This window comes from Zerene cesonia, chromosome 14 (assembly GCF_012273895.1).
Source record: "Zerene cesonia ecotype Mississippi chromosome 14, Zerene_cesonia_1.1, whole genome shotgun sequence".
Lineage (NCBI taxonomy): Eukaryota > Metazoa > Arthropoda > Insecta > Lepidoptera > Pieridae > Zerene > Zerene cesonia.
In genome coordinates, this window is record NC_052115.1 from 2938057 (window position 1) to 2962897 (window position 24841).

Sequence of the window (24841 nt, forward strand, 5' to 3'; positions counted from 1 at the left end):
ACATATTTACTAGTAATTATGTTGTAGTTTTATTTAGTATACTAAATAATATACAATATAATAATTATTAATATAATTTCAATAGCGTAAACTTTCATCCAAATCACATTCAACATGATGTTAAAACCAAATTTTGTCAGCCGTTTTATCATAAAGCTAACCAAATATATTCGCATGTATATGCAGGTACTTAAAAGTCCAAATAACAAAGTTATAGTTTCCTAAGTACAACAAAACAAGCCATGCATGAATAGTTGAAAAACTACTAAAATAACTGTACAAACAAATTGTTTATGAGCCGTACTCAAGCCACTACCTTTGGGTAATCCAACTGAAGGGAGCTGTATTTATTTGCGTAGTAAATAAATCACAGGAATTCACTGGGTTTAGTTTGCGAATTTTAAATGTTACGTTGTAATGGAATGGCAGCAGCCTCACTCCTATTTAGGGTTCCGTAACCGGTAAAACGGGACTCTATTACTAAGACTTCTCTGTCCGTCCGTCTCACCATGCTTCATCTTATGAGCCGTGATAGAATTAGGCGCCTGAAATTTTCAAGATATTGTGTTTCTGTTCTCGCTATAACAACAAATCCTACTAATATTATAAATGCGAAAGTTTGTAAGGATGTGTGTGTGTTTGTTGCTCTTTCACCCAAAAAGTACTGAACTGGTTGCAATGAAATTTGGTACGTAAATAGCTGGACATCTGGAATAACATATAGGCAAAATTTTATCCCGCTTTTCCTACGGGATACGGACTTATACGGGTGAAACCGCGGGGAGCAGCTAGTTTAAAATAAATAGAGGTTGTCAACAGCTGGCACGATCATAAATGGTTGATTGATCGATGATTATTTGTACGGAACCTTTAGCGCCGCCAATTTACATTTGATCAATTTTTTAACCCTAATCACCGGATTAATAATTAATTTTATAAATTTTGTTATTCGCAAATTATAGGTATCAAAAATGAATCAAAAGTGTTTTATGCTTTATCTCAAACACTCATTAGTTCGTAATTAATCAGATAAAAAATAAGTCATAACTCAGTAATAATGAATGAACATTAACTTAATCATTGCGGATCATCACACATTCACAATCATCGGAATAAAAAGTTGCCTATATGTTATTCCAGTTATCCAGCTGTCTACGCACCAAATTTCATTGCAATCGGTTCGGTTCAGTGGTTTTTTATTTTAGCATCCAAATCCCAAATCCTAATGTGATGAATCTTAAAAAGTTGTCCACGTATTTTTACCATCTCAGAATGTAGATATTTACTAATAGATGACCTCATAGATTACTAGAAAATAAACTTTTACATTATTCCTAAATCTAATATATGAAAGTTAATTGCTGTAAGTTAGTCTTGCTAAACCTCGAGAATGGCTGGATTATTTTTTATAATCATGGTTTTGGTGCATTATGAACAGTCCCGGGAAAGTTTAGAAGGTAAGAACAATACGGAGGCGGGCGAAGCCGCTGGCTGGAAGCTAGTTTTAAATATAAACTCGTATACCTGATATAGAAAATAGTTATTTTTCGTTATATTTTTTTAGTTGATATCAATCTAGAACTTGAAAAAAAAATCTACCTCATTTTCAGACGAAAAATGTTTTCACTAATAAATCATTTTAATCATAAAAAAACCGACAACAAAAAATTGGCAAAGGGTTTAGATACACTAGATACGAAAAATATAACATGACAATGATTCAATAATAAAGTTTTAGTACCTTTCATATCCAGGTTTGTATATTACGAAAGTTTCCCCGCTTTTTGGGTACAAATTTGTTCGCAAATATCTGGGAGGTAAAGTTGGTTGCTATGCTAGTTAATAGTTGATGGTCGTTTTTTTATTTCATTACTAGCGGTCCGCCCCGGCTTCGCCCGTGGTACATATATAGCCTTCCTCAATAAATGGGCTATCTAACACTGAAAGAATTTTCAAATCGGACCCTACTGGTCCGATTTGAATGGTTCCTAATATTAATGCGTTCAAACAAACAAACAAACTCTTCAGCTTTATAATATTATCAGTACAGATGTACCAATTTTGCACTAATGTATACACGCATTTCCTATGAATTGTATACAATTACAGATTTAATACATTTTCGGTAACACATTTATTAATGAGTAGGTAATAGAAATTAAGATCATATGTACAATTCAATTAAATGAATGGGATACCAACAAATTTGTAGGAGATACTGAATCCAGAACATTCCAATCACGTACGTAAGCGATCGTTGGGATTCAAACTTAAGAATTATAACTGCTCATAGAATTTTATTAGAAATCCATATAAAAACGTATAGTATTTAAATAGGTTATATTAAAACTTATTATTTCATTATTATTGCTTTTGATTTATTTATTAATTTTTATATTCTTGCCCTCAGATAATTTTCAATAAAAATGGTATATAAGATGCAGTATTACTATTTTTTATGTCATAACGAACAATTGAGCTGGTGGATCGCCTGATGGTGACGGCCCATGAACATTCGCTGAGGTAGTGCCTAACGAATGCGCTGCCCGCTTTTAAAGGGTAAGAGACAAGGCAAGGATAAAGTATTGGAGAGAAGAAATGGACTGGGAAGGGAATGAAAAGGAAACAGGCCTCCGGCTCCACCACTCACCGCACGACATTATTTATTATTTCAGCCGGTTTTCTGTGGGAGCTTGGTACTTCCCCGGTATAGTATATTGTCTGTAGCATAATATAACAAATAATTAATTCTTATCTGATCAGTTATCAATGTTATTGCATTAATTCTACTACAGAGTTTCTGTGAGAGTTATTAAATTATGTATCGTGATGATTCAAAAGCGCTTCGGAAGGAAGTCTAATTAAATGTATAAATGTTTGAGTTTATTAGCTGAAACAAACAGTCATGTAATATTTGATTAAGTTGATGACATTGTGTTTATTATACTAGATGTTTTTGTGTGTTTATTTAGCTTTTGTAGATACTTTATTTTTGAAGTAAAATAGTTGCTACATAATTTTCAAATAGTATAATTGATTCTTAGAAATTTATTTTCAATTCATGATAAAATAAGCTCATTATAGAATGTATTAATAAGAATTTAATATCAAATATATGAGAATCCTCCGCGTAGGTGGATCCCTGGAGACTACGCCCACTCACTGGTGATATATCGTAGGATGCTATAAGATGAAATATGTTTTACATAAGAGTAATTAAAATATACGATTTATGCGGACAATCGACCCTTACATTTTACATAATACATTACAAATATTCAAATAGACTCACACACATACAAGCACAACTTTAAAAAATTCAGTTCCGTTGCGTTGTGACTTTTTATTTGCTGTTATATCGGAAACAGAAAGCATTATCTTTTAATTTTAAACTGTCTCACTATCACTAATCATAACATAGCTACAGCCTGTTTCAGATGGACGTACAGACAGATAGACAATGCAGTAATAGGATCCCGTTTTACCCTTAAAGTACAGAACAGAACCCTTATAATGGATAAAAAATGACATGGTACCAATTTTTACGATGTACGTAACGAGATACGAGAGATTGATTTGTTGAATGTTCACGTATAAGCTTGATCCTTTCTATGTTGGTAAATGGTAAAACTATGTTATGACGATTGATATGATATGCTTCTAGAGACATTTAATTTAATCGATAAATGTTTGAGTTTGAGTTGATGCTATGACTAACATGTATTAATGTATTATATATTTCGCATCGCATCGCGATTCATAAGGCTGGTCTCCACTAAACATTTATTTATTTAAATGAATTACCGTAACAAAGATGTTATGATGTATCACACTTTTATCTGAAAACATCTTAAAATAGATACAAATAATTAATTTAATTATGTTAATTAGTTAACAATGTAAGTAATATAATTACCTCTAAATTCAACAACAGACGCGCAATATAAATCAAATGAGAGGATAAATTCTTCCACCATTGCCGATGCAGTATTGAAAATTACACATTCGGTTCGTAGGTCTTTGTTCACTTCAATGGACAACCGAGAGCGGACCATTCATTTGAATATCTGAATAACCTAGCCGTTCCGTTACTATGATTTTAGTTTAGAGCTTTGTACATATACGATCAATAGATATTGGTTTCTAGGTGGATGGATGGACAACTTACCTGATGCACTCCGATTATTGTAAATTTTTTAGTTTTTAATAACGTCGAATTCGATTCTTAAATGCAGTTGAAAATTATGAAGAATAGAAAAAAATATCAGAGGCGAAAGTGGCAGGTTCGAATGATCGGATCTTTTTATGCTTTGTATTATTAAAATATTTAAGTTAAAAATATAATATCAGAATTAAAAATGAATAAAGCCGGGGCGAACCGCTAGTTATTGACAAGTGTGTTAATAGGATCTATTTTATACATATATGACTCATTTTCTTTACTCACTAACCACTTAGTTACTTAACAGAGTGGCAATGATACTTGGCTGCCAATATTAAATAATTTATAATATATATAAAGCTTAAATTATTATAAGTATCGCTTTTTTCATTAGTTAAAATTGTTGACTGAAAAATAATAATCCCCGTGATTGAATGGACGTCAGGCTTTTACATTAGATTAATTAAAAATTATTTGCTTTAAAACTTTGCGGCGTAAGTCGAAAGTTTTGGGTAATATTTTACGACCATTATGTTTGACGTCACTCACGAGTCACTGCTGTTCTTTATAATTATTTAGTTTAATATAAGTACCTATTATATAATTCTACAATTCTATATATATCTTTGAAGACAATTCAATTGTGTTTAATTTTTTACCGTCATAGAATTCGTCATAGCAGTTAATATTGAGATAAACAGTTAATTAATTTACTGATTCATGCTTATAATTACATCAAAAGATAATTTAATAAATCTATAATACATAATAGATAAGAAAAGAACATACATGTTCTTTTTATACATATAACTATACAGAAAATATATTAACTAAACTTAAGGATTATTCGTAACAATGAAAATAGGGTTCTCCACGGGTGTGTTGCAAGGTACCAACGCAATTTTTCCCTGTTAGTGTCATGGCGGGAAACGAGATCAATGTCAATTTTAGTATTCGTGAATTGCGCTTTATATCAATTTGTAGTTAATATACCATGACACGTATTTATCTGTGCTATAACCTAAATAACTAAATTTATTATACCGTCTAATATACTCGTCTATTAATAATATATCCGTCTAAAATATAATTATTTTTTATTGCATTATATTTACATTTCAAAAGTCAGCCAAACTGTTGAGCCATATAGAAACATTATTGAAGGGAATTAAAGAATGCGCCGATAAAATCTTCCTAATTAAAAAGTAAAAAGTTGCACTTTGTAGTAATCACGACATTCCATAATCGACGTAGTGGATTTTATCACAGGAGCAATACTTGCCGTAGCAAAAAGTTGTTATTCTTAATAACGCCAAACTTAACACGCAAAATTATTATGCAATAAAGAGGATAGTTAAACTTATAAACGAAGAATATTTTGTGTTTTACTAAAAAGTAACGCTTGTTCTTGGCCATTTTTAGTTAGACTTCGACAATATTGATTATAAGATAGTACCATAGATATAAGTGAAGGACTGAATGGTTACGTATCAGGGCCTAAGTAATAATCCCTTATACTTGCAATACGGCCCTTTGTGAAATAATACAATTCCCTTTTGATTCATGGCAGTAATGAAATGGAATTTTCTTTGGCTTCAAAGTAAGAGACGGTGAAATAGTTGGTTATGGATAATGTAATGCGAATAATGTAACGGTAGTATGTATTAAATTCCCAAATTCCCAACATCAAACATCACTCAAATACTTCGTTGATATAAATTCAGTATAAATATTTAGTGCTGAAAGCTCCGCGTCGAAATTGAAAACATAATTCATGAGAAACTTTAATTTTGCACGTGCGTAATTAATGGTTTTCTATCAATATGAAAATTTATCGGTTTTTTTTCAATATTGTGATTTATGTATTGCGTATTCGGTGTATAAATTATACGTAAAGGAATTTGTTCGCAAGAACTTCAATTATTTTGTGATAACCGTGAAATCTCCACTACACTTTTATTTGATATTTTTTATCTCTTTATTTTATTTAATATACATTATACATATCATGTTTAATACATTTATATATCTGTTAAAAATATTCAACTAAGAGGCCATAAACTCTCTTAATGATGCCTCATTCATCGTACTTATAACCATCATACATGTGTTCATCGTGAAAATACGTACGTATTATGGCAATACGGTGTGTCGTTAGCATCTAAGTCTTATATAATGGTATTTGCAATTGTTGCATAAAACAGATGATGACATCCTTACCACTGCGACACCAGCAGAATCCCCGTCACCGTCAGCGCTCTCTTCGAGGATGTTAGTCAATAACAAACTCGGCCGCATCGACACCCTCTTCCTTACAGTGGACCTCAACCACAACTCCGCACTCTCTTCCTTCACCTCGTCACTTATCGTCGCGAATTGCTCATAAAAGTTAATAACCCCACTCAATTCGCCGTCTATATCGACGATCTCTTGCGGCACTTTAATAGAATTCCTATCTTCTAACCGTCTGTACCCTTCACTCTCTGTATTATTATCTCTCGAAATATTTGTAGAATGCCCATTATTGTACTCGTATTCTAAATCGAACCCTCGGTCGTCGAAGAGGCTTTTGAATTTCGCCCAACAACCCGTTTTTTTCACTTCGTTATCCTCAATTACTCCATTTTGCTTGTTTGAATCGTTCTCCATTTTAGACAGTGTCGTATTTGTTAGCAGTACATATTTTGAAAGCAAATAGTCTAATCTCAGTTACAATATTGTTTCAAGGTTTAGTACGTCATATATTTAGATCGTTAATTAATTATTGTAATATCAAAGGAATCCTATTTATGCTGATTTATTAAGTGCGATAACAATGTGTCATTTGTGCTATGGAGTTGTAAAAATATGACATATTTAAATAGTAGAAATATAATAATTCAACAGTTTTAAACAAAAGACTATTTTGATGTTAAACGTATGAGTTTTTCACAGCACTATTGTCATAAACCGTATAAATCACTATCACATTCACACCTGATTACTTTAGGAGTTTCTATTCCACTAAGACAATACAATAAGTTACTTTACGCATTGCTATTAGAGATAAGCGGCGATAAGAAGCTGTTAATTTCAATTTATCAATTATTACGGCACTGATTACTGATAAATATTAAATTCAAGCTAATTTAATGAACAACTGTAAAGGACATTCAGTTGCATTATTTTCTTACTTAATGACTTAATTCCTATCGTATTCGTTTTCTTTTGTTCCAATTAAAAATTTGTTACAATCTATCTATCAATCTACACGTAGTATTTTGTCGTTTCTAAAACAATATATATGTAAATTTTAGAATGTTGCTCGAAGATGTACAACAGATATATTCGTTGTGATAATTAAAAATTCAACGTCATTTACAAAAAGAATTAATTACGCTCTTATCGCAATAACTCTGAAGTATTTTTATCATCATTAGATGACACTTTATAGCCATTTCTTTACTGCTTTACGCACATATTTTCATATTTCTTTAAAGCTACATACGTTAAATTGTGGGTGTCGAGCATACTTCGGCACGAATTGGGCCAAGTCGCACCGGGAAATGTACCATACCACCACAGATGACCGACGTGAAATAGTAATATGCTACTGTGTTTCGTTGGGTAAGTGGGGGAGTACATAAAAATAACAAATGAGTATTCTGATAAACCAAACAGATTTATCGTTTTTGTTTCCATTTACACTTATTTTATCAATATTTTAAAAGGCTTCTCTCTTCGTCTCTTATTATAATTACGTTTAATTTTATAATTGAAAACATTTTAGAAAAATATTAATAGCTAGCGGGCGGCCCCGGTTTCGTCCGTGGTACATATATAGCGTAAATCCTTCCTCAATAAATGAGCTATCTAAAATTGAAATAGTTTTTTAAAACGGACCAGTAGTTCCTGAGAATAGCGCGTTCAAAGAAACTCTTCAGCTTTATAATATTAGTATAGATTTAAAAAATAAGCCTTATTGAAAGATTGACAACTTCTATTCAACTTACAAAATTAAATGCCTTTTATATATTGTAATTTTACCCAGAACAATTTTGAAATCAATATCTACAACCTATCTATAATAGTGATTTATAAAAGGTAGTTATGTTGTTTGAATGTCAACATCGTGACGTTTTCTTCATTATACTTGACAACACATACCATTTAGATCATAAACTTTCAGTGATCTGAGTGTCTAAAATCTATTACGACTGTATGTTCATATGAACAGGATGATAAGGAGTAAATGCAATCTTAGTAGATATCTACTAAGTTTGTATTTACTCCAAAATATTTAGAGGTATTTACAGCGATACTTGCAATTCTTATATTCATGTATAAGGGACTAAATGTATATAGGAAACAAGCAAAATAAATTAGGTTATGTTGTGTGTTTTATTGGGTATATCATTCGCTTTATATATATTAGATTTTTTTATGCTTTCAAAATTAGAGGGCACGATTACTCTTGAAGAAGAAAGACAATCCTTAGTAACTACACCACCAATTGCTTAGAACATATTCCTGGGGTGTTTTTTGATTCATTTTAATTCCTTCATATAGACGGCCAATAACTACAATCTGATGTACCAAGGACTATAACAATCGATTAGAAATGGAATTAATTTTCGAAGCTTTGTGAGTAAATCAAAAGGTATTCACTTACGGCGACGTCCACTAGAGGCTCGTCTTCTGGAGTGAGGGCGAGAGAGGAGCGGCGGCCAGCGCGGGCTCCTGGGGACCCACTCGAACTACCTGCAAGCAAATATAACATTTATTACAATCTTATAAACACTATTTTATACAAACGTAAAGTGCTACTGTAGATTAACAAATATATACCTTATTTACAGAGAATATTTAGGATAATGCTTATAAACTTGGTTATTGTTTATTGATTATTTTTATTTGTTCTACGGTCGATTATATGACAGACATTAGTGAATCTAGACTATACTAAAATATAACTATAAACAAGTAATTAAAATTTTTAAAAACTAGGACGCAACCGGTTGAATTTTTCTGAAGAACAAAGTATAACATGTGTATTAATCCTGATTTAAATGGGCCGGGTTTTTATTCTGACTGATAGTTTCAAAAATTTAACGTCCAGTTTGTTATTAAAAAATTAGGTAACGTCTATAATTTATAATGTAAAAATTTGGGATTTTATCAGCCATTTGTTCTATAGCATTATTTAAACATAAAATAATAGTTTAGTTAATATACTGAGTGAAATGAGATATGATTGATAGTAATTTGATATTAATTCATAAATAGAAAAACCAGTTTTTGTCATATTTTCTCACACAAAAGGGCGTCAACGAGTGAAAACCGTTTATCGATTACATTGAAAGTATATTCAACATAGATGCTAATTGGAACTTTTTCGCTTGACATAAATTTCATTAGTAGTAATTGCAGGGTAGTTTTATAGTTATGACATACTTTCGTCCAATCGTATATTTAACATCAACAACGATAACGATTGTATAAAAAAGACAGCAAGTAGTGCAACCTCATTTTATTACTGGGTGACATTTCTGTGTTGCTTCTGGCTATAATTTTAAATACCCACATTTATTTAAAATTATATATTATCATATAATACAGAGTAAATAGGAAAATAAGTATGTTGATAGCTTGTTGCGGCCGTGAAAAGTTATTTTGTTGTGCTTATTAAAGTTTTCTCTGTGTTAAAAAATGGACGCTCCGTTGAGATTTGAATTATGGACAAACTGACATGACTATGCACATGATTTAATTAAGGGAAAATAATGCATATAAATAATTTTCCCTTACTAGAATGACTGCTTAAAACAACCGATTTTCCGTTAATTATATATATTAAAATATTAGCCCACTTCATATTTACAAATTAATTTTAGTTGCGAGGGAATAATGTTTATTTTCTACCCATTGAACTCATTCAATACATCTCCATGTACTTTATTTACATACAAACGATTAAGAAAAAGATTAAAAAATAAATTATCATAGTTTGAATTTTCCACACGTTCGAAAGACGAATAAAGTTAAACATAGAATGTTATTTAGTCATTCGTCCAATTAAGGGCATAAGTTGATCAAACTCTCACCTACATTAGCAATAAAAAAGTGCAATTACATCAAGTTTTAAGGTACCAACGGGCGCTAGTAAGTCTATATTAGATTTGCGAGGTCATCCAGACAAGTTACAAGCATTTTGCCCCTCAATGGTTAACACATAGCTATTACAAAATACAATTTTGCAATTCGAGCTAATAAAAATCGCTGCGAACGTAATAAATGTATCGCTTTATTACATATAATTTTATATTTGTATATTCCGCAACAAGTTTTATTCATAATGCTTTTCCCGCCATTATACGGTTGTGTTTTAATTTTAATAAATAATTTGTGGTAATTGTTTCATGACTAATCGTTGTTATTAGTAAATGTGATTCTGGATTAATGTGAACACACCATTCACAAGTAGATAGGAAAAGTGTTACATCTTGAAATGTACAAAAATAAAATAAACGATTCCGATTATTTGAATATAATTTTTGACAAAAATATGTTATTCTACATCATAATACTGAGAATCGTTATATTCTCGAATCTGCAAAATAATTTTAACGATAAATTATTATGGTACAAATAGGAAAAAAAATAAAATTAACATACTATAGAAGATACTCTCTGCTTATAGGTTGTGCTTAAAATATTGATAATTTCATTCAAAGAATAATTTTATTTAAATTAAATTCATATTCTTATTTATATCAAGGACGCAAGATATCATGTAGATACACAGCAACATAGCTGCATTCATGTAATATTTCAGAACAATATTAAATTCCGAGCATTGGTATTTTTTTGGACAATTTTTTTTACTATATAATAAAAGTATAGTAGGAAGTTATTTTATGCAGCAAGTAATCATAACTACAGAGGTATTACGCACGAATACTCTAGAATATCCCCTAAACCTCTTACCTAATTAGTAGAAATTGTCGGAATGTATTGGCTTTAATCTAAAACAACCAGTGAATTTGGCTTCACAATTCAGTTAATGGCTCTAGGTACATTCGGCATTAATTAATAAGTTGTTTGGCTGCGACTGAGATTAGCGGATGTGAGATAACGATTAATATAAATTATTTGTTTCATTTTTCTTAGAAAGTGTGGGAATAACGTATTCGTATTTTATTTTTGTAAATGTGTAGCTTCGTATTATCTAAAATAACAGACGACGAAGTTCGGAATACCAGGCTGTCTGGCAGAGATTGCTGAATAGAAATAAGATAGCCTATTGTACAAAATATTAGAGTTTAATTAATTTGTTTAAGACTTATTTGTTTATATTTTGTTCATACACGCATTTTTAATAAATAAAAAAGTATCTGTGCCATCGTCGACATTGTTAACTACTTAGCTTTGGAATTGAGTCGATGTATTTATCTTAAAGAAGGAGTAAAAAAATAATGCCGCCGTGTACATAAAATCATTTGACTTGTATTCATAATAAATGTGTATTAGCTTTATCTATTATAACACGTCAATTATCTAGTGTTAGATAAGAGTATCTTTAAGTAGTCCTCGATCCAATCAAGTAATCATGTCAAGTGAATAGGAGTCTTTATAAAAAAAGCGAATGCATTATCTGTCCAATACTATGTGCTTATTCGAAATTTAAAAGTCGTGTTTTACCTGTCTCAATGTCATCGCTCCCGCGTCTTTGTAGCCATCTTTGCACTATTTCTATACTGGTTTCCTCACCAGCCAACATTTTTCATTCACATTCTTTTATCACAAAGAACTAAGCATATCAACACCAAAAATACTTCATGACAGTGCGTTAAATTCTTGAAGCACAAGAATTAATTATTTGGCTCGCGACATTATAAACGCACATAATGTAATAAATATTCACATCAACATTTAGTCTAATAGTTTAGAAAACAACATTTTAAAAGTTAACACTAATATTTACCGCGTAAATATTAACATGACAACAACGTTCCCGCGTTCAAATAACTTATTAATTGAATGATGATCGCCGATGTGCTAGTGTAAACAGTGAGACGAGCGTACGATATATTTTTACAACTCAGCCGTATATGTTTTGCGGAACATTGGACTTTATTGTTACGTGTTAAAATAGAATTTGGCTATTATGTGTAATAAGATGTACGAGAAGTAAGACAGTCGGTTAGGTAATGGCTATCGAGGCGGTTGATCGAAGAAGGGGGGTGAATGTAGGACAACTGTATTGCCTCGTAAGCTTACATATTAACTGGAGGAGATCTTTATAGATATTTGATGATACATTGGGCCAAATTGTAGACTTATTATATCATGCATACCGAAATATTTCTCAAGAACGAGTTGTCTTATCTTTCATTTAATATAAAAATTTAATTTGCGGTAGTGAAACACCTGTTTCGTTTCTCGTAAGTTAAAAAATCAATTAAGTGACAAGTGACGGATTTTTGATAAAGAAACTGGCTGGCTTTTGGGTTAATGCTTTCAGTTATTTTAATAATAACTCCCATACTATTACGATGGAGAAGCAAAATGTATGAATGTAATGAATTTACGATTATAATTAATCTCTAATACTATTAATCAGAGAGAGCGGATCAAATATAGTATGAATTTTATGAATATATTAAAATGTTTAATTTATACATTTTATTCAAACGAATAAGTATCACATAGTAATTTTCGACTTCGCTTGTGTCGGTTTATTTTCAACCATTAAATAAATGTATAATGAACTGTTTTCTAATACATTGGCCTTGGATGCAATTTATATCGATGTACTGATATAACTCATTCTAATTACTTACTCGTCCCATCAATCAGTTGCCTCATTTAATGATATTTATTGCTTATAAGCGTGTCCTACCTGACCTACGAGTGTTTTACTAGTTGTATGCAATAACTAGCTGTCCGTCCCGCCTTCGACCGTGGTACTGCATCGACGGTCGAAGAATTTTTGAAATTCGTCCAGTAACTACTTCTCTAATTTATTCTTACATATTATGTCGATATACTACTCTGTGTGTCTGTGTCTTATGCACTCCTAAACCACTGAGTCGATTTGGACGATCTCAGGTACCAAGATAGCTTGCGACCTGAGAAATAGAATACTGTTTTCCTTTCGAGTTTGCAGAGTTTGCAGCGGCAAGAAAGATAGTATCATGCTATATTAGTATAGAAGACAATTACTATTAATAACATTTATAAGTGGTAAATCAATACAATAATCCACTTACTTAAAACGAGATGGTTGGTAGACCGAATATGACCATCGCTAAAATATCCACCAATGAGCATTTACAACAATAGAAGAGTAAGGGATAAAGGAACGATTAACAAAGGGAGTAAAGGAAATATAATGGAGATGGGAAAGTATACAAGCTTCGGATTAACGCAATTACTATTGATAAGATTATGAAACAGATCGTCATTTATGTGATTGTAGTATTTATCATTTAATTATATGTTTATTTATTTAATATATGGAACACCACCTATAAATACTTATTACAATAAACTAAAGACATTATGATAGAATGCCTCTAATCTATTCTACATGTATCAAATCTCTTCTACTATTCCCAATGCGATATTGGCCTAATTCGTGTCGAATCCTAGTCGTTCGTTAGTCCGTCTTATAGTAAACTATATATAATATAGAATCGAATAGCTTTCTAATTGACATAGAAGAGAAGAATACAAAATACATTATATAAATAACAAAACAAGCGGTAATCAACTTTATGTAAGTAGTATTAAAAGTGAAAATATCGTATTACATAGTGTCTTGATCAATACGTTAGGTTTGTATGAGAGGATTGTAGTCGCAGCCAGATGTTGCCTCACAAAAACCAGTTTCTATTCAATGCTCCACATTGTATGATCTGTGAATATATTAATTACGTGAGATCATTAGAATATAAAGCCGATTAAAGGAATATTGTGTTAATAATGTTTACTTTTTTTATGTTCCATTTCCATATCTGTTTTAAACTGTTTTGAAGTTATTTGGTATTATGTATAAATATCATTTATATTCATTGATTTTTAAAATTAATATTTATGAGTGCTGATATAAGTTGACATTAGTGAAGAAATCATTATGATGTGGTCAGATGAAGGAAGAATATGGCACTCAAATCTATACACAGTTATGGTAGAGAGAACCAAAATCCGTCAAAAACAATGGCATTTTTTCCGAAACGAATGAAATAAATGTATTAGTTTTGTTTATAATTTCATTCAAACTAATACAAAATCGAATTATTCATCTAATAAACTTTGAGAAGGAATTTTATACGAACTATTTTTCATTAATTAAGATGTCTCATTTCATATGCAATGTATAACCCCAATTAACTTCTCTCTGCTTTTATTATATTACAGTCGAAACACAGAGTTAACCTCCGTAATAACTTACATAGTAAATTATATTACAATGTTGCGGTAATTGAGTTGATTGGTTATACAACTCAAGTTCAATATAACTTCGAGGTAGCCGATATCCGAGCAGAACTGCAAGATTCGCAAAGTCAATAATATTAGTCAATCTTATTTGATTGCGCAGTGCAATTCCATACCTCAGACTAACTTTGTTACTGTAGGGAAAATGTAGGTATTGAAGAATATAATTTACCCATCGTGTGTTCTATGAATTACTATGCGAATGGCACTCAAATGTTTTTGATGTTTGTTAGAAGCTTGTTAGTTAAATAAACAAGATATGAAATATGCGTGTATGGTATCATTATCCTTTTATTGGAATATTTTTTTTCTGGCAAGTGCTATTCTATGCTACATCTGATGAAACTTGATTATGTATTGGTAATATCTAGGAATAAAGCAGTTGGCTTATACGTTGCACGTAATTAGATTTCTTGTGAAATGGTTATAAAATTATAAATGAGAAATGAAAAGTAATAATATTAATTCATTCTTCAAATATTAAGTAGCAGTCAAAGTTCAAATATTAAGTAATATCAAGGCAGTAGGACGCAGTAGTCCTTAAAGAAATATCATTATAATTGTATAAATAAAAGTTAGTGTAGGTTTTAGTCAGATTATAATATTTTAGAAAAGTTTTTTTTTCGTTAATAATGTATAATGGAATGGAGCTGCTGCAAAATATTAATTAACAAAATATGTGTTAAGAAGCATTTGTCGTAAAGTATGAACTGAAAATATGGAAATTTTCTGATTTCACAGATTTATAACTTTTGCTAGAACTCAAATTAAAGTTCATCCAAGCTGCTGCAAGAAGTACTCACTTCAGGATGGTTAATTAAGGCCAATTTCAGCTCGGCTCTTAATTAAAGAAGCTATGGAGATGGCAATTAAGGCGACATACTGTGGACGCGCAAATTTTTAACAACTTCTTACCTTTATCATTTGTATTCATTAATTTGCATAGCGTAGGATAACGGTTATTTGTGATTTTTATGTCATAGCGGGCAACTGATCTTTGCCTGATGGTAAGCGAGCACCACCGCCCATGAACATTCGCAGAGGTAGTGCTTCTACGGATGCGCTGTCCGCTGTTAAAAAGTAAGAGAATAGGATAATAATGACTGGAAAGAAGGAATGGACTGGGACGGGTGAGGAAAGGGAAGCGGGCCTCCGGCTCCACCCTCAGCGTACGAAATACACAGTGCACAGTGCAGTGGCACAGTGGCATGCCACTATATCACGCCGGTCTTCTGTGGGGATATGGTATTTCCCCGGTGCGAGCTGGACAGATTCGTGCCGAAGCGTGCTCGCCTCCTACATAATAACTTGTGTGTAGAATTACTTTTAAGTGATTTCAGCTAAAAATATAGGTCCGTCATCGTCAGCACCGTCCTACATGTCCTTCCCTTATAGATTTATACTTATGGAAGATATTTTTTTTTAATGTTAGCAATAAGGCCGCCTTTTTTACACTCGCCATGCGTTCTTGCTTAAATTTTTTTCTTTTATGTGTTTTGAGATTGTGTAACACAGTTGTTTAAAAAATAAAATGTGAATATTAAATATAATATTAGATTAACATGTTTATAGTTCTCGAAATATTATTTTAATCTTCTCGTATCAAATATTTAAAATATTGTTAAACATTATTCAACAATTAAGATAGTTAAACATTGTTTAATTTTAAAGTATGTTAATTTTTAGCCTAATTCTAATTCTATTCATCAGAAATTTAAAAATTACTTAAATCGGCTAATGCATTCACGAGCGCTTGTCACTTTAAATATTAACAAGTTTAACATTAATTTTCATTAGTAGTTCCGGAGCTCTCTGTTTTATAAGGCTCTATACAAATGGGAGGTCTACACATACCGATTTCTGGTTACAACATAGTTCATTCCTACGAAGTAATTAGTGGGTCTCAAAGGAGATTAAACTAACAAAACAATATGCAAATTTATATGAATTAAAGTTCCTAGTTTAGATTGTAGTGAATTCAGTAAAATTTGTATTTAAAATTAGAAACTTACTGTTTACCTCACCGGTCGCAATATTCTTAAAATTATGTTATTTAAAAGTCAATCAGTTTTGATGAAAAACGCAATGTAATGTTATTAGGATAATAGGTAAGATTCGTATGATATACAATTATATCCCAAATTATTTTTTTTTGTATGAATTTCGGATTGTATGAAGTTTTCTTTACTGTTTACATTTGCTTATTACCCAGAGGAAAGCTTATTCATAAATACACCTGTCACTTCACAAGATCTAACCTTAATGAATTTCAAATCATCTCTAACTAATGCTAGTGGAAAGGTAATTAAGTAAACGTCACACACGAAATCTGGCGTACCAAATGATTAATTAAAAACAGCTTCATGAACGAGGCGGCCGCAACGTAGAAAGCTCAGATTTAATCCATCGTCCAACTTAATGCTCCACACAGAATCTCTTGATCTGCGTCGTGAGTGATATATCTCCTTTCAGACGTGACTTGGCTATACTTACGACACTGCCAGTTGACATTATAGAGATTTATTTTGACATTTTATCTTGACAGTCATTATAAATATTGTAGCGTGTAATGATTGCTTATTGAAATAGATGTGCAAACGATCGATCTGCTGTGTGGTTTAATATTACGACTTTTACACCTTTATCTTTGTTAAGATACTGTTTGCCTATGTGTATGTGTAATAGTATTGTGCTTAGAAATCTAAATGTTATTTATTACTTCACGAGCATTGTGAAGCTTTTGGTCTTTGTAACGTACACTTCACTCGTAAACTTCTTATTTTTAACTTTATATTTAATATGCATTATTAGGTCTCTAAACTTTACTATTTTCGGATATTATATAGCACCAATGCCCTTTTTATGATGTACGAAAATTTTGTTACGAAATGTTAAGGGGAATTCATTTCTTTCGCCCGAAAATGTATGATGAAAATATATATAAGTATAGTCTTAAAATACACCATTTGTTCATCAACCCCTGTTTTCATCCTAATTTACGTTTACAAATCCTTCTACATGAAACGATCATTTTTATCAATGCTCTCTTCGTATTGTAATATGGAACGATAACGACGCATAACATGATTATAATATTGACGTCATTATATAACATTACTCAGAAATAAAAAGCATAAAAGTAACATCGCTGGAAAATGATTTCAACAAAAAATGTTCGCTATATCAATTTTATTCCGTTTCGATGCAAAATGGAAAATCTTTTGTAACATTGTGTGCTGTGAAAAATCAAATATGTTGAGAATAATAAAACGTCCCGGGGTTATTTATTCAATAATGTCACAATATTAAAAATATGTGAATGAGTGAATGTATAACAGTTTTATATTCGGTTGGTTTATTGTATGCTTTGTTGGTTTATTCATCGTGGTCTTATTGTGTGTGTGTGTGTGTGTGTTTCTATTTCAAAATTAGACATTAAAGTTTATTCAAACATCTTTCAATTTTCGTTTATATGAATGAGAATATATCTTATCGCATATAATATTAAATATATTACATGCGGTATGGCGATAAATTAACTGCATTTATAAATAACGTTGAAATTTGCAATGCAGAAGAAAAGCTCTAGTTAGTTCAGATGTTTTGTTAATAAGACTTTAACTGTTTCAACGAGTAGCCAGATTCAAGTAACAAAATATTCTCTTTATAATTTCGTCAAAATGAGCTCAGCAGTTTGTCACAGACCCTTTCTCTGTTCCTATGACCCTTTATATGCTTTAATCTTTAAAACTACGAAACGGATTTTGATGTTTTTTTAACAGATAGAGGGATTTATATGTATAATAACATCTATTAAACTTCTATGAATTAACGCGTGCGAAGCCGCAGGCAATAGCTAGTATTGAATAAATCTTTATTCACTTTACGTGAACGTTAATATCAAAAAGGGAACGAAAAAACGATTTGAACTGATTTTCTTTCTTAAAATTTGAAATGGAGTTAAATTTCACAAATGAATTACTCCTATTAGGGATGAATGCTAAATGGACATTTATCCTCTTAATTTTTAAATTAAACTTAACAAAGATATGATTTATTGTTTTATAACAACAACAATACAAACATCGATTCTAGTTGTATTTCTAATCTTATATATGATTTGAATTATGATTTATACAATATTTTATCTTGTTTTTCAATATAATTGTATTCGTATGCGTTATTTATATATTCATAAGTGTACCAAATAGCGATGAAAATAGCCTGTCATGGACCTGACATAAAATTTTAGTTGTACATTGAGCTAAGCATATTTTAGAAGTAACGTAGAAAACTTCGCATGAAGCCATAATTAATGATTACTAGGAAGCGAACTCTTTTTAAGTCGACGTTTTTTACAATTTACTCTGGATAAATAAATGGGAAAACGCTTACAGGCTATTTATCTGCTTTTATTTTTAACGGCTGAAATGAAAGTACATTAGCTTCATTTATTCCTCATTATTTTTTAGCTTCAAAAGGTTACAGAATATAAATACTTTCGTGAAAGTTCCTAGAGGCAGATACGTTAACTGGTTTACGAAAATATTGTTACGCTAAAATGTGTTTTCCATAGAAATAAGATAAAGGGAAATTTGAGTTGACGAAAAAGAGTATTCTGAAGGCTCACAATATGAATAAAAATGTGATATAGAACAGAGCCATTTAGTATTTATTCATGGACTTTCTAAGTTTGTACAAATATGACTATCTTAGGTTCCCAATGTTAATAATAGCTGTTCTCAATAATTTAAGCACATGCCAGAATTAAGTTATACATATGTCTTCCGTCAACTTTAAAATATGCAAAGCTGCGCTCTGTTTTGATCAACGAACTGAAAATGTTTGGGAAAATGATATACCTGACTTCATACGGTATTAGACTCAAAATCGACGTGACAAAACTGAAAATCCCATGCACCGTTTCCGTAATCCATACATCACACTGCTTTACCATTGCATCGTGCTTTGAATAAAGGGGATGTAAAATGGTTGAATCAATTGTGAAAACATTTTGGGATTTACAAGAGCTCGCCTGTGCTTTGAATTCGAATACAGAGCTTTGTTTACTGTTGTAAGTGAAATGAACGTAATTTTACGTCCAATGAAGCTTGATTTAGCTTAACGTATACACTCGTGTATTTATTTGAATCTGTTATTTGATAATAAATGCAGTTTAAAAACATAAAAGACGGTTTGAAGATGGAAATATTTTGTCTTACCTGCATTTATATAGATTTTATGCTAGAAAATTCTTGAATACTTGCTATTTGATCGGAATAACAAGATAACATCATGAAATTATTGTATTATCACCGAATTTTGATAAGTGTATAAAGCTTGAATTAAATCTATGCCTGTAAAGTAGGTCATATCGAGTCTTAAGTAGTTGGTTATAAACATAACTTATAAGGTCGTGTTAAAAAGGGAAAATTTAACTCAAAAATAATATATTTTACATAGCAGTTATGTATAATATCCACGGTGTGGTGAACGCTATATTTAAGTAGTTTTTTTATTAATTATTTATTTAAAAAACCTTTGAATAACCCTCATTTACATGAGGGTTATTCAAATGCCCGGTGTCATATTTAGTTTGAGAGTTTCATGAACGAGGGTAGTAAGTGTATGTACGCAGTGATGGATACGTTTTATGGGCTTTCGGTTGGAGAACTACACTTTCATGTATTACATATTGGCGATATTGGTCACTTCGTTATAATACCAAACTGTAGCTAGTGTTTTAAGCCTTAATGTATTTCAGTTTGTATAGTTGGGTATTATATTATATGGAATTGATTAATATTTGTATTATGTATTTGTCGGATTAAATATATATTTTTGAAAGCTTTTCGATTGACTGTTCATTAGTGAAATAAAATTAAAGACCTTTAAGGCATAGATTTAATCATTTCTGTTATAAATAAGTGATTTTCTTTTCATAGCCATTCCTGTTTTTATTAAATTTGTTTTTTATTGCACCTCCCTGTATTTCAGTAACATACACTGAGTTTTTCTTGTTTCCACTAGGTTGTCTGGAAGAGATCGCTGTTTAAGCGATAAGACCGCCTGATGTACTTTTCACACTTGTAATTTTATTTATTTTCTTGTTTGTTCTTGTTCTTAAAAAGATAAAGGTTAATTTAAGACGAATAAATTAGCTATGCGATACTCAATATTCCATTAGGTCTGATGTATTTCGTCACGCATATTCCCCATTTTGTTTTTTTCGTAATATTGCCCAAATGTTAACAGTTATTTATTTATTGAGCTATTCCTAGCATACACCAATCGTAAACGTAATAGCTTTAACTCATAGCCATACTACAGCATTGCACAAAAGAATCCTACTAATATTATAAATGCGAAAGTTTGTAAGGATGTGTGTGTGTTTGTTGCTCTTTCACGCAAAAAATACTAAACCGATTGCAATAAAATTTGGTACGTAGACAGCTGGACAACTGGAATAACATTTAGGCAACTTTTTATCCCAATATTCCTACGAGATACTGACTTGGGAGCAGCTAGTAAATTATAATACTAACGTAATATTGCCTCCGTTTTAAGATTCTATAGAATGGTATGAGCTAGGCATAGTGACATAAGCGTTTTACTGCAGTGAAACATCGCATTCCTATGAAATGCCTCTGAAAAGATAAATTATGAAGCGTGTTCTATACCAAAAAGATGGCGGATAAATGACGCTATTATTCTGAATTTCCTTCTACCAAACGAAGCTGCGAGCAAAGCTAAAGCTAAAAGCTAGTTAATAATATATAGTCAACATGTGAGATACGATAAAGTGATATTGATGAACATCTGTGCCTTCAATGAAGATGGACTTCTCATATACCTACAACGACTTACGGATCGAGACGAATGGTAATTGCCAGGAATTTATCAGTTTATGACCCTTGATATGTAGGGAATAATTTTAATATATTTAAACATACATCTAACATTTTATTTCAATAGATATAACTGTTCTCCATGTATCACTTAGAATTAAGCGTACAAATATTCAAATATACGTCAAATTAAATAACATTCAGTTAAATAATAACATTAAATTTCATCAATAAGTGTCATACATATAGATAACTATTTATTCGCTCCGGCTTCGCCCATGATATATAGCCTGTCACTCAGTGAAGTTGCAGCTTTCCAATGGCGAGAATTTTTTTTAAATCGGTCCAGTGGTTTTTGGGTGAATACAATAAAAACATAGAAATACACAAAGTTTCTCCTTCATAATAAGCTGCGCTCCGCGGCTTCACCTTCACTTCACGAACTTACGCAAGTTCGTATCCCGTAGGAATATCGGGATAAAAGTTGCCCATACGTTATTCTAGTTGTCCAGCTATCTACGTACCAAATTTCATTGCAATCGGTTCAGTAGTTTTTGCATGAAAGAGCCACAAACATACAAACATCCTTACAAACTTTCGCATTTATAATATTAGTAGGATAGTAGGAATTTGTAAAATAGTAGAATTAGTAGAATAAGTAGGATAGTAGGAATAGTAGGATTGTAGATAATTATTATATATGCCTTATCCCAATAAAGCTAATTCTTATCATTTGTGCATAAATCAAATTAAACTTAACGAAACAATTTCATACGTTACCTCAAATGTATGCAAACGATTTTCATTAAATTCAATTGAGGTTATTTCGTAATCCCGTTTATAACACGACATTAATTCAAATACGTTAATGACTATAATTCAGATTGTGAGCTGTGACCCTAGTTAATCTTAACGAATGACATTTCTTGATAATTATAGCCATTTGCGAGGTAAAAAATTTCGCTTTACGAAATTTTATAACGGATTTCATTTAATTTATTGGAGCTAAATATTTTTTTAGACGGAATTAAAAATTAATATATGCATTTAATAATGCATCAGTAGAGGAAACTTTCAAACTTTCGCATTATTCCGTTTTAAGAAACAGTTTTTGCGCGCCATTTTAAATCCACCTTCAAAATACTGAACAATTTGAAATGCTCGAAAAATATTTGAATTCACAAAGTCTTTTTAATAGATATTCGTTTCGGTGTACGCGCAAAATTCATTTGCAAATGTGCCAAAACGAGCTGTCACTTCCATTAGACTCGCTAGGCTACGCTTGATTAATTTTTATTACATTTTAACTTATGACACAACTACATCAATAATCCGGATTAGGCAAACCGAACGTATTAATTATCTGTTGCAAATCCTAATTATATGGTAATTTAACCGTGTATTCGTAAATCAGCGTGTTTGTGTTTGTGCGAAAAAAGTGTTAGTTCTATTTTCAAATTTCAGTATTATTTATGGATTGTGAGAGGATTCTTGTTTACAACACGTTTCATTAAACACAGTAACTATTAAATAGATTTACATGTAGCTTCAGCAGTCAAGTCAGCTTAAAAATGGTATGAATTCTATTACCTACGTGGATTACCATTGTATTATCCTATAAATCGAACGGAATGTATAAGACGTACATTGGAAGAAATACTAATAATTCCAGATAATGTTCAAATTTGCTTCTTTTACAACTGATGTAGGAAAGAGATTGATGTTTAGAGCTAAAATGACGCACGCACACCTTTTGTAAAATCTGCGAATCAACTGTCACGGCTAGCAAGTAATTTGCTCAGATATAGATACAGAATACGCGATTTACTCAAAATCTATTGATTTTTCTAATAAAATAAATCAATATTCAATCAATATTCTATTGCTTGAAGAATAATTTAGCCAAAAATCAGAGTGATTACCCGTATAATAATAGAATTTTTTATTAATCATAGAATAATGTTTAGAGCTATATTTGCGAATTTTTACTATCTGTCGCGTTATGTTTTCGACACACTATTAAATTAGCATTTATCCTGAAGCATTATTTTATTACCGCGTGATAACTTAAAGGCATTATAAAGCATAAACTCATATAATCCCCTTAACTAACTATTCATTGCATTTATCTTCTTATTACTAACAACCCGCTTCAGTTTCGGACGGATGCAATTATGCATGTTATTTTTTAATTAGATTACTTCTAAAATATTCATGAAAACACCCGCATCAAAATCTGTAGCATCGTTTTAAGGATCTAAGCAGACAGCAGGAAGCGACTTTCTTTTATACTATGTAACGATTCGGTCCCTTCGAGAGAAGCCACGCGCTAAGGCTAGTGTACATATAAATCAATCCAATCTCTCAACAAGGCTTGCTATTAATACAAGACCACATTTAGGCCGAATCGTGTATGAATTTAATGATCATGTCCTACCCATAACTAGATATATCTCGCACTTGCGTCGTTAGTTGTTACCAAGATATCGACTGTACTAAAAATAGATATTCTATTTGTGTAAATCTTTATAGCGTGTACGTTAATTAGTATATTTTACTTATATTTGAATTTTTACGCTTCTCGAGCTATTTTTTTCCATAAGTTAACGTTGACATATTGAAAATAGTTTTAACATATTGAGTATTATGTAACAATCATGCAAATGAATATCACATCAATACAGAATACACGTATAACTTAATATAATGCTGCCAAATAGTTAAAGACATAAATAGAAATACACTAATGCATATTCAATTTTTATTTAAAAACTATTTAAGCACAACCAACGAATCTCATAACCCAAAATAATCCCAGTTTAACCAACCATTGTACAGTTCATACAAAACTATAGTATTATTATCGAATGAACACATTATTACTGCTGTAGTTAATTCTCGATAAGTCACTGTTGACAGTAGGTACATTAGGTGCCAACGAGAGACAAGGACAATCACCTAAGATCAGGGCAGATACAAAACCGACCTCATTATTACAAATGATATATGAATCGGTTTAATGACCGAGATATGGATTGCTGTGGGAACTTACATGTGCCGGCTAATGCATTGCGATTTATCGATGAACGAAGAACAATGGGTCTATATAGCATTTATAATACTGCGGTGAAATTTTTATAGCATTTCAAGATCAAGTTAAGATTCATAAATGTGAAGAGATTGAAAATTGTTTGGTAGTCGTTTATAAAGCTGAATCTACCATCGCTACATAGGATAAAACAAAGTCACTTTCTCTGTCCCTATGTTCCTATGTATGCTTAAATCTTTAAAGCTGCCCAACGGATTTTTATGGTTTCTTTAATGGATGGAGTAATTCAAGAGGAAGGTTTAT

General features: G+C 31.3%; 1 protein-coding gene across 3 annotated transcripts in view; it reads right to left on the reverse strand.

Moving 5' to 3' along the window:
- LOC119831751 (high affinity cAMP-specific and IBMX-insensitive 3',5'-cyclic phosphodiesterase 8-like) overlaps positions 1 to 24841 on the reverse strand; it is a 136201-nt gene that overhangs the window by 48926 nt on the left and 62434 nt on the right. For 2 of the 3 annotated variants that reach the window (XM_038355238.1, XM_038355237.1), the window contains exon 3: positions 8814 to 8902. In XM_038355238.1, coding sequence (XP_038211166.1) covers positions 8814 to 8902 — 89 coding nt within the window. Of the gene's footprint in view, positions 1 to 8813; positions 8903 to 11842; positions 12345 to 24841 lie in introns of those variants that run through there. The other variant, XM_038355239.1, reaches the window with a different exon arrangement.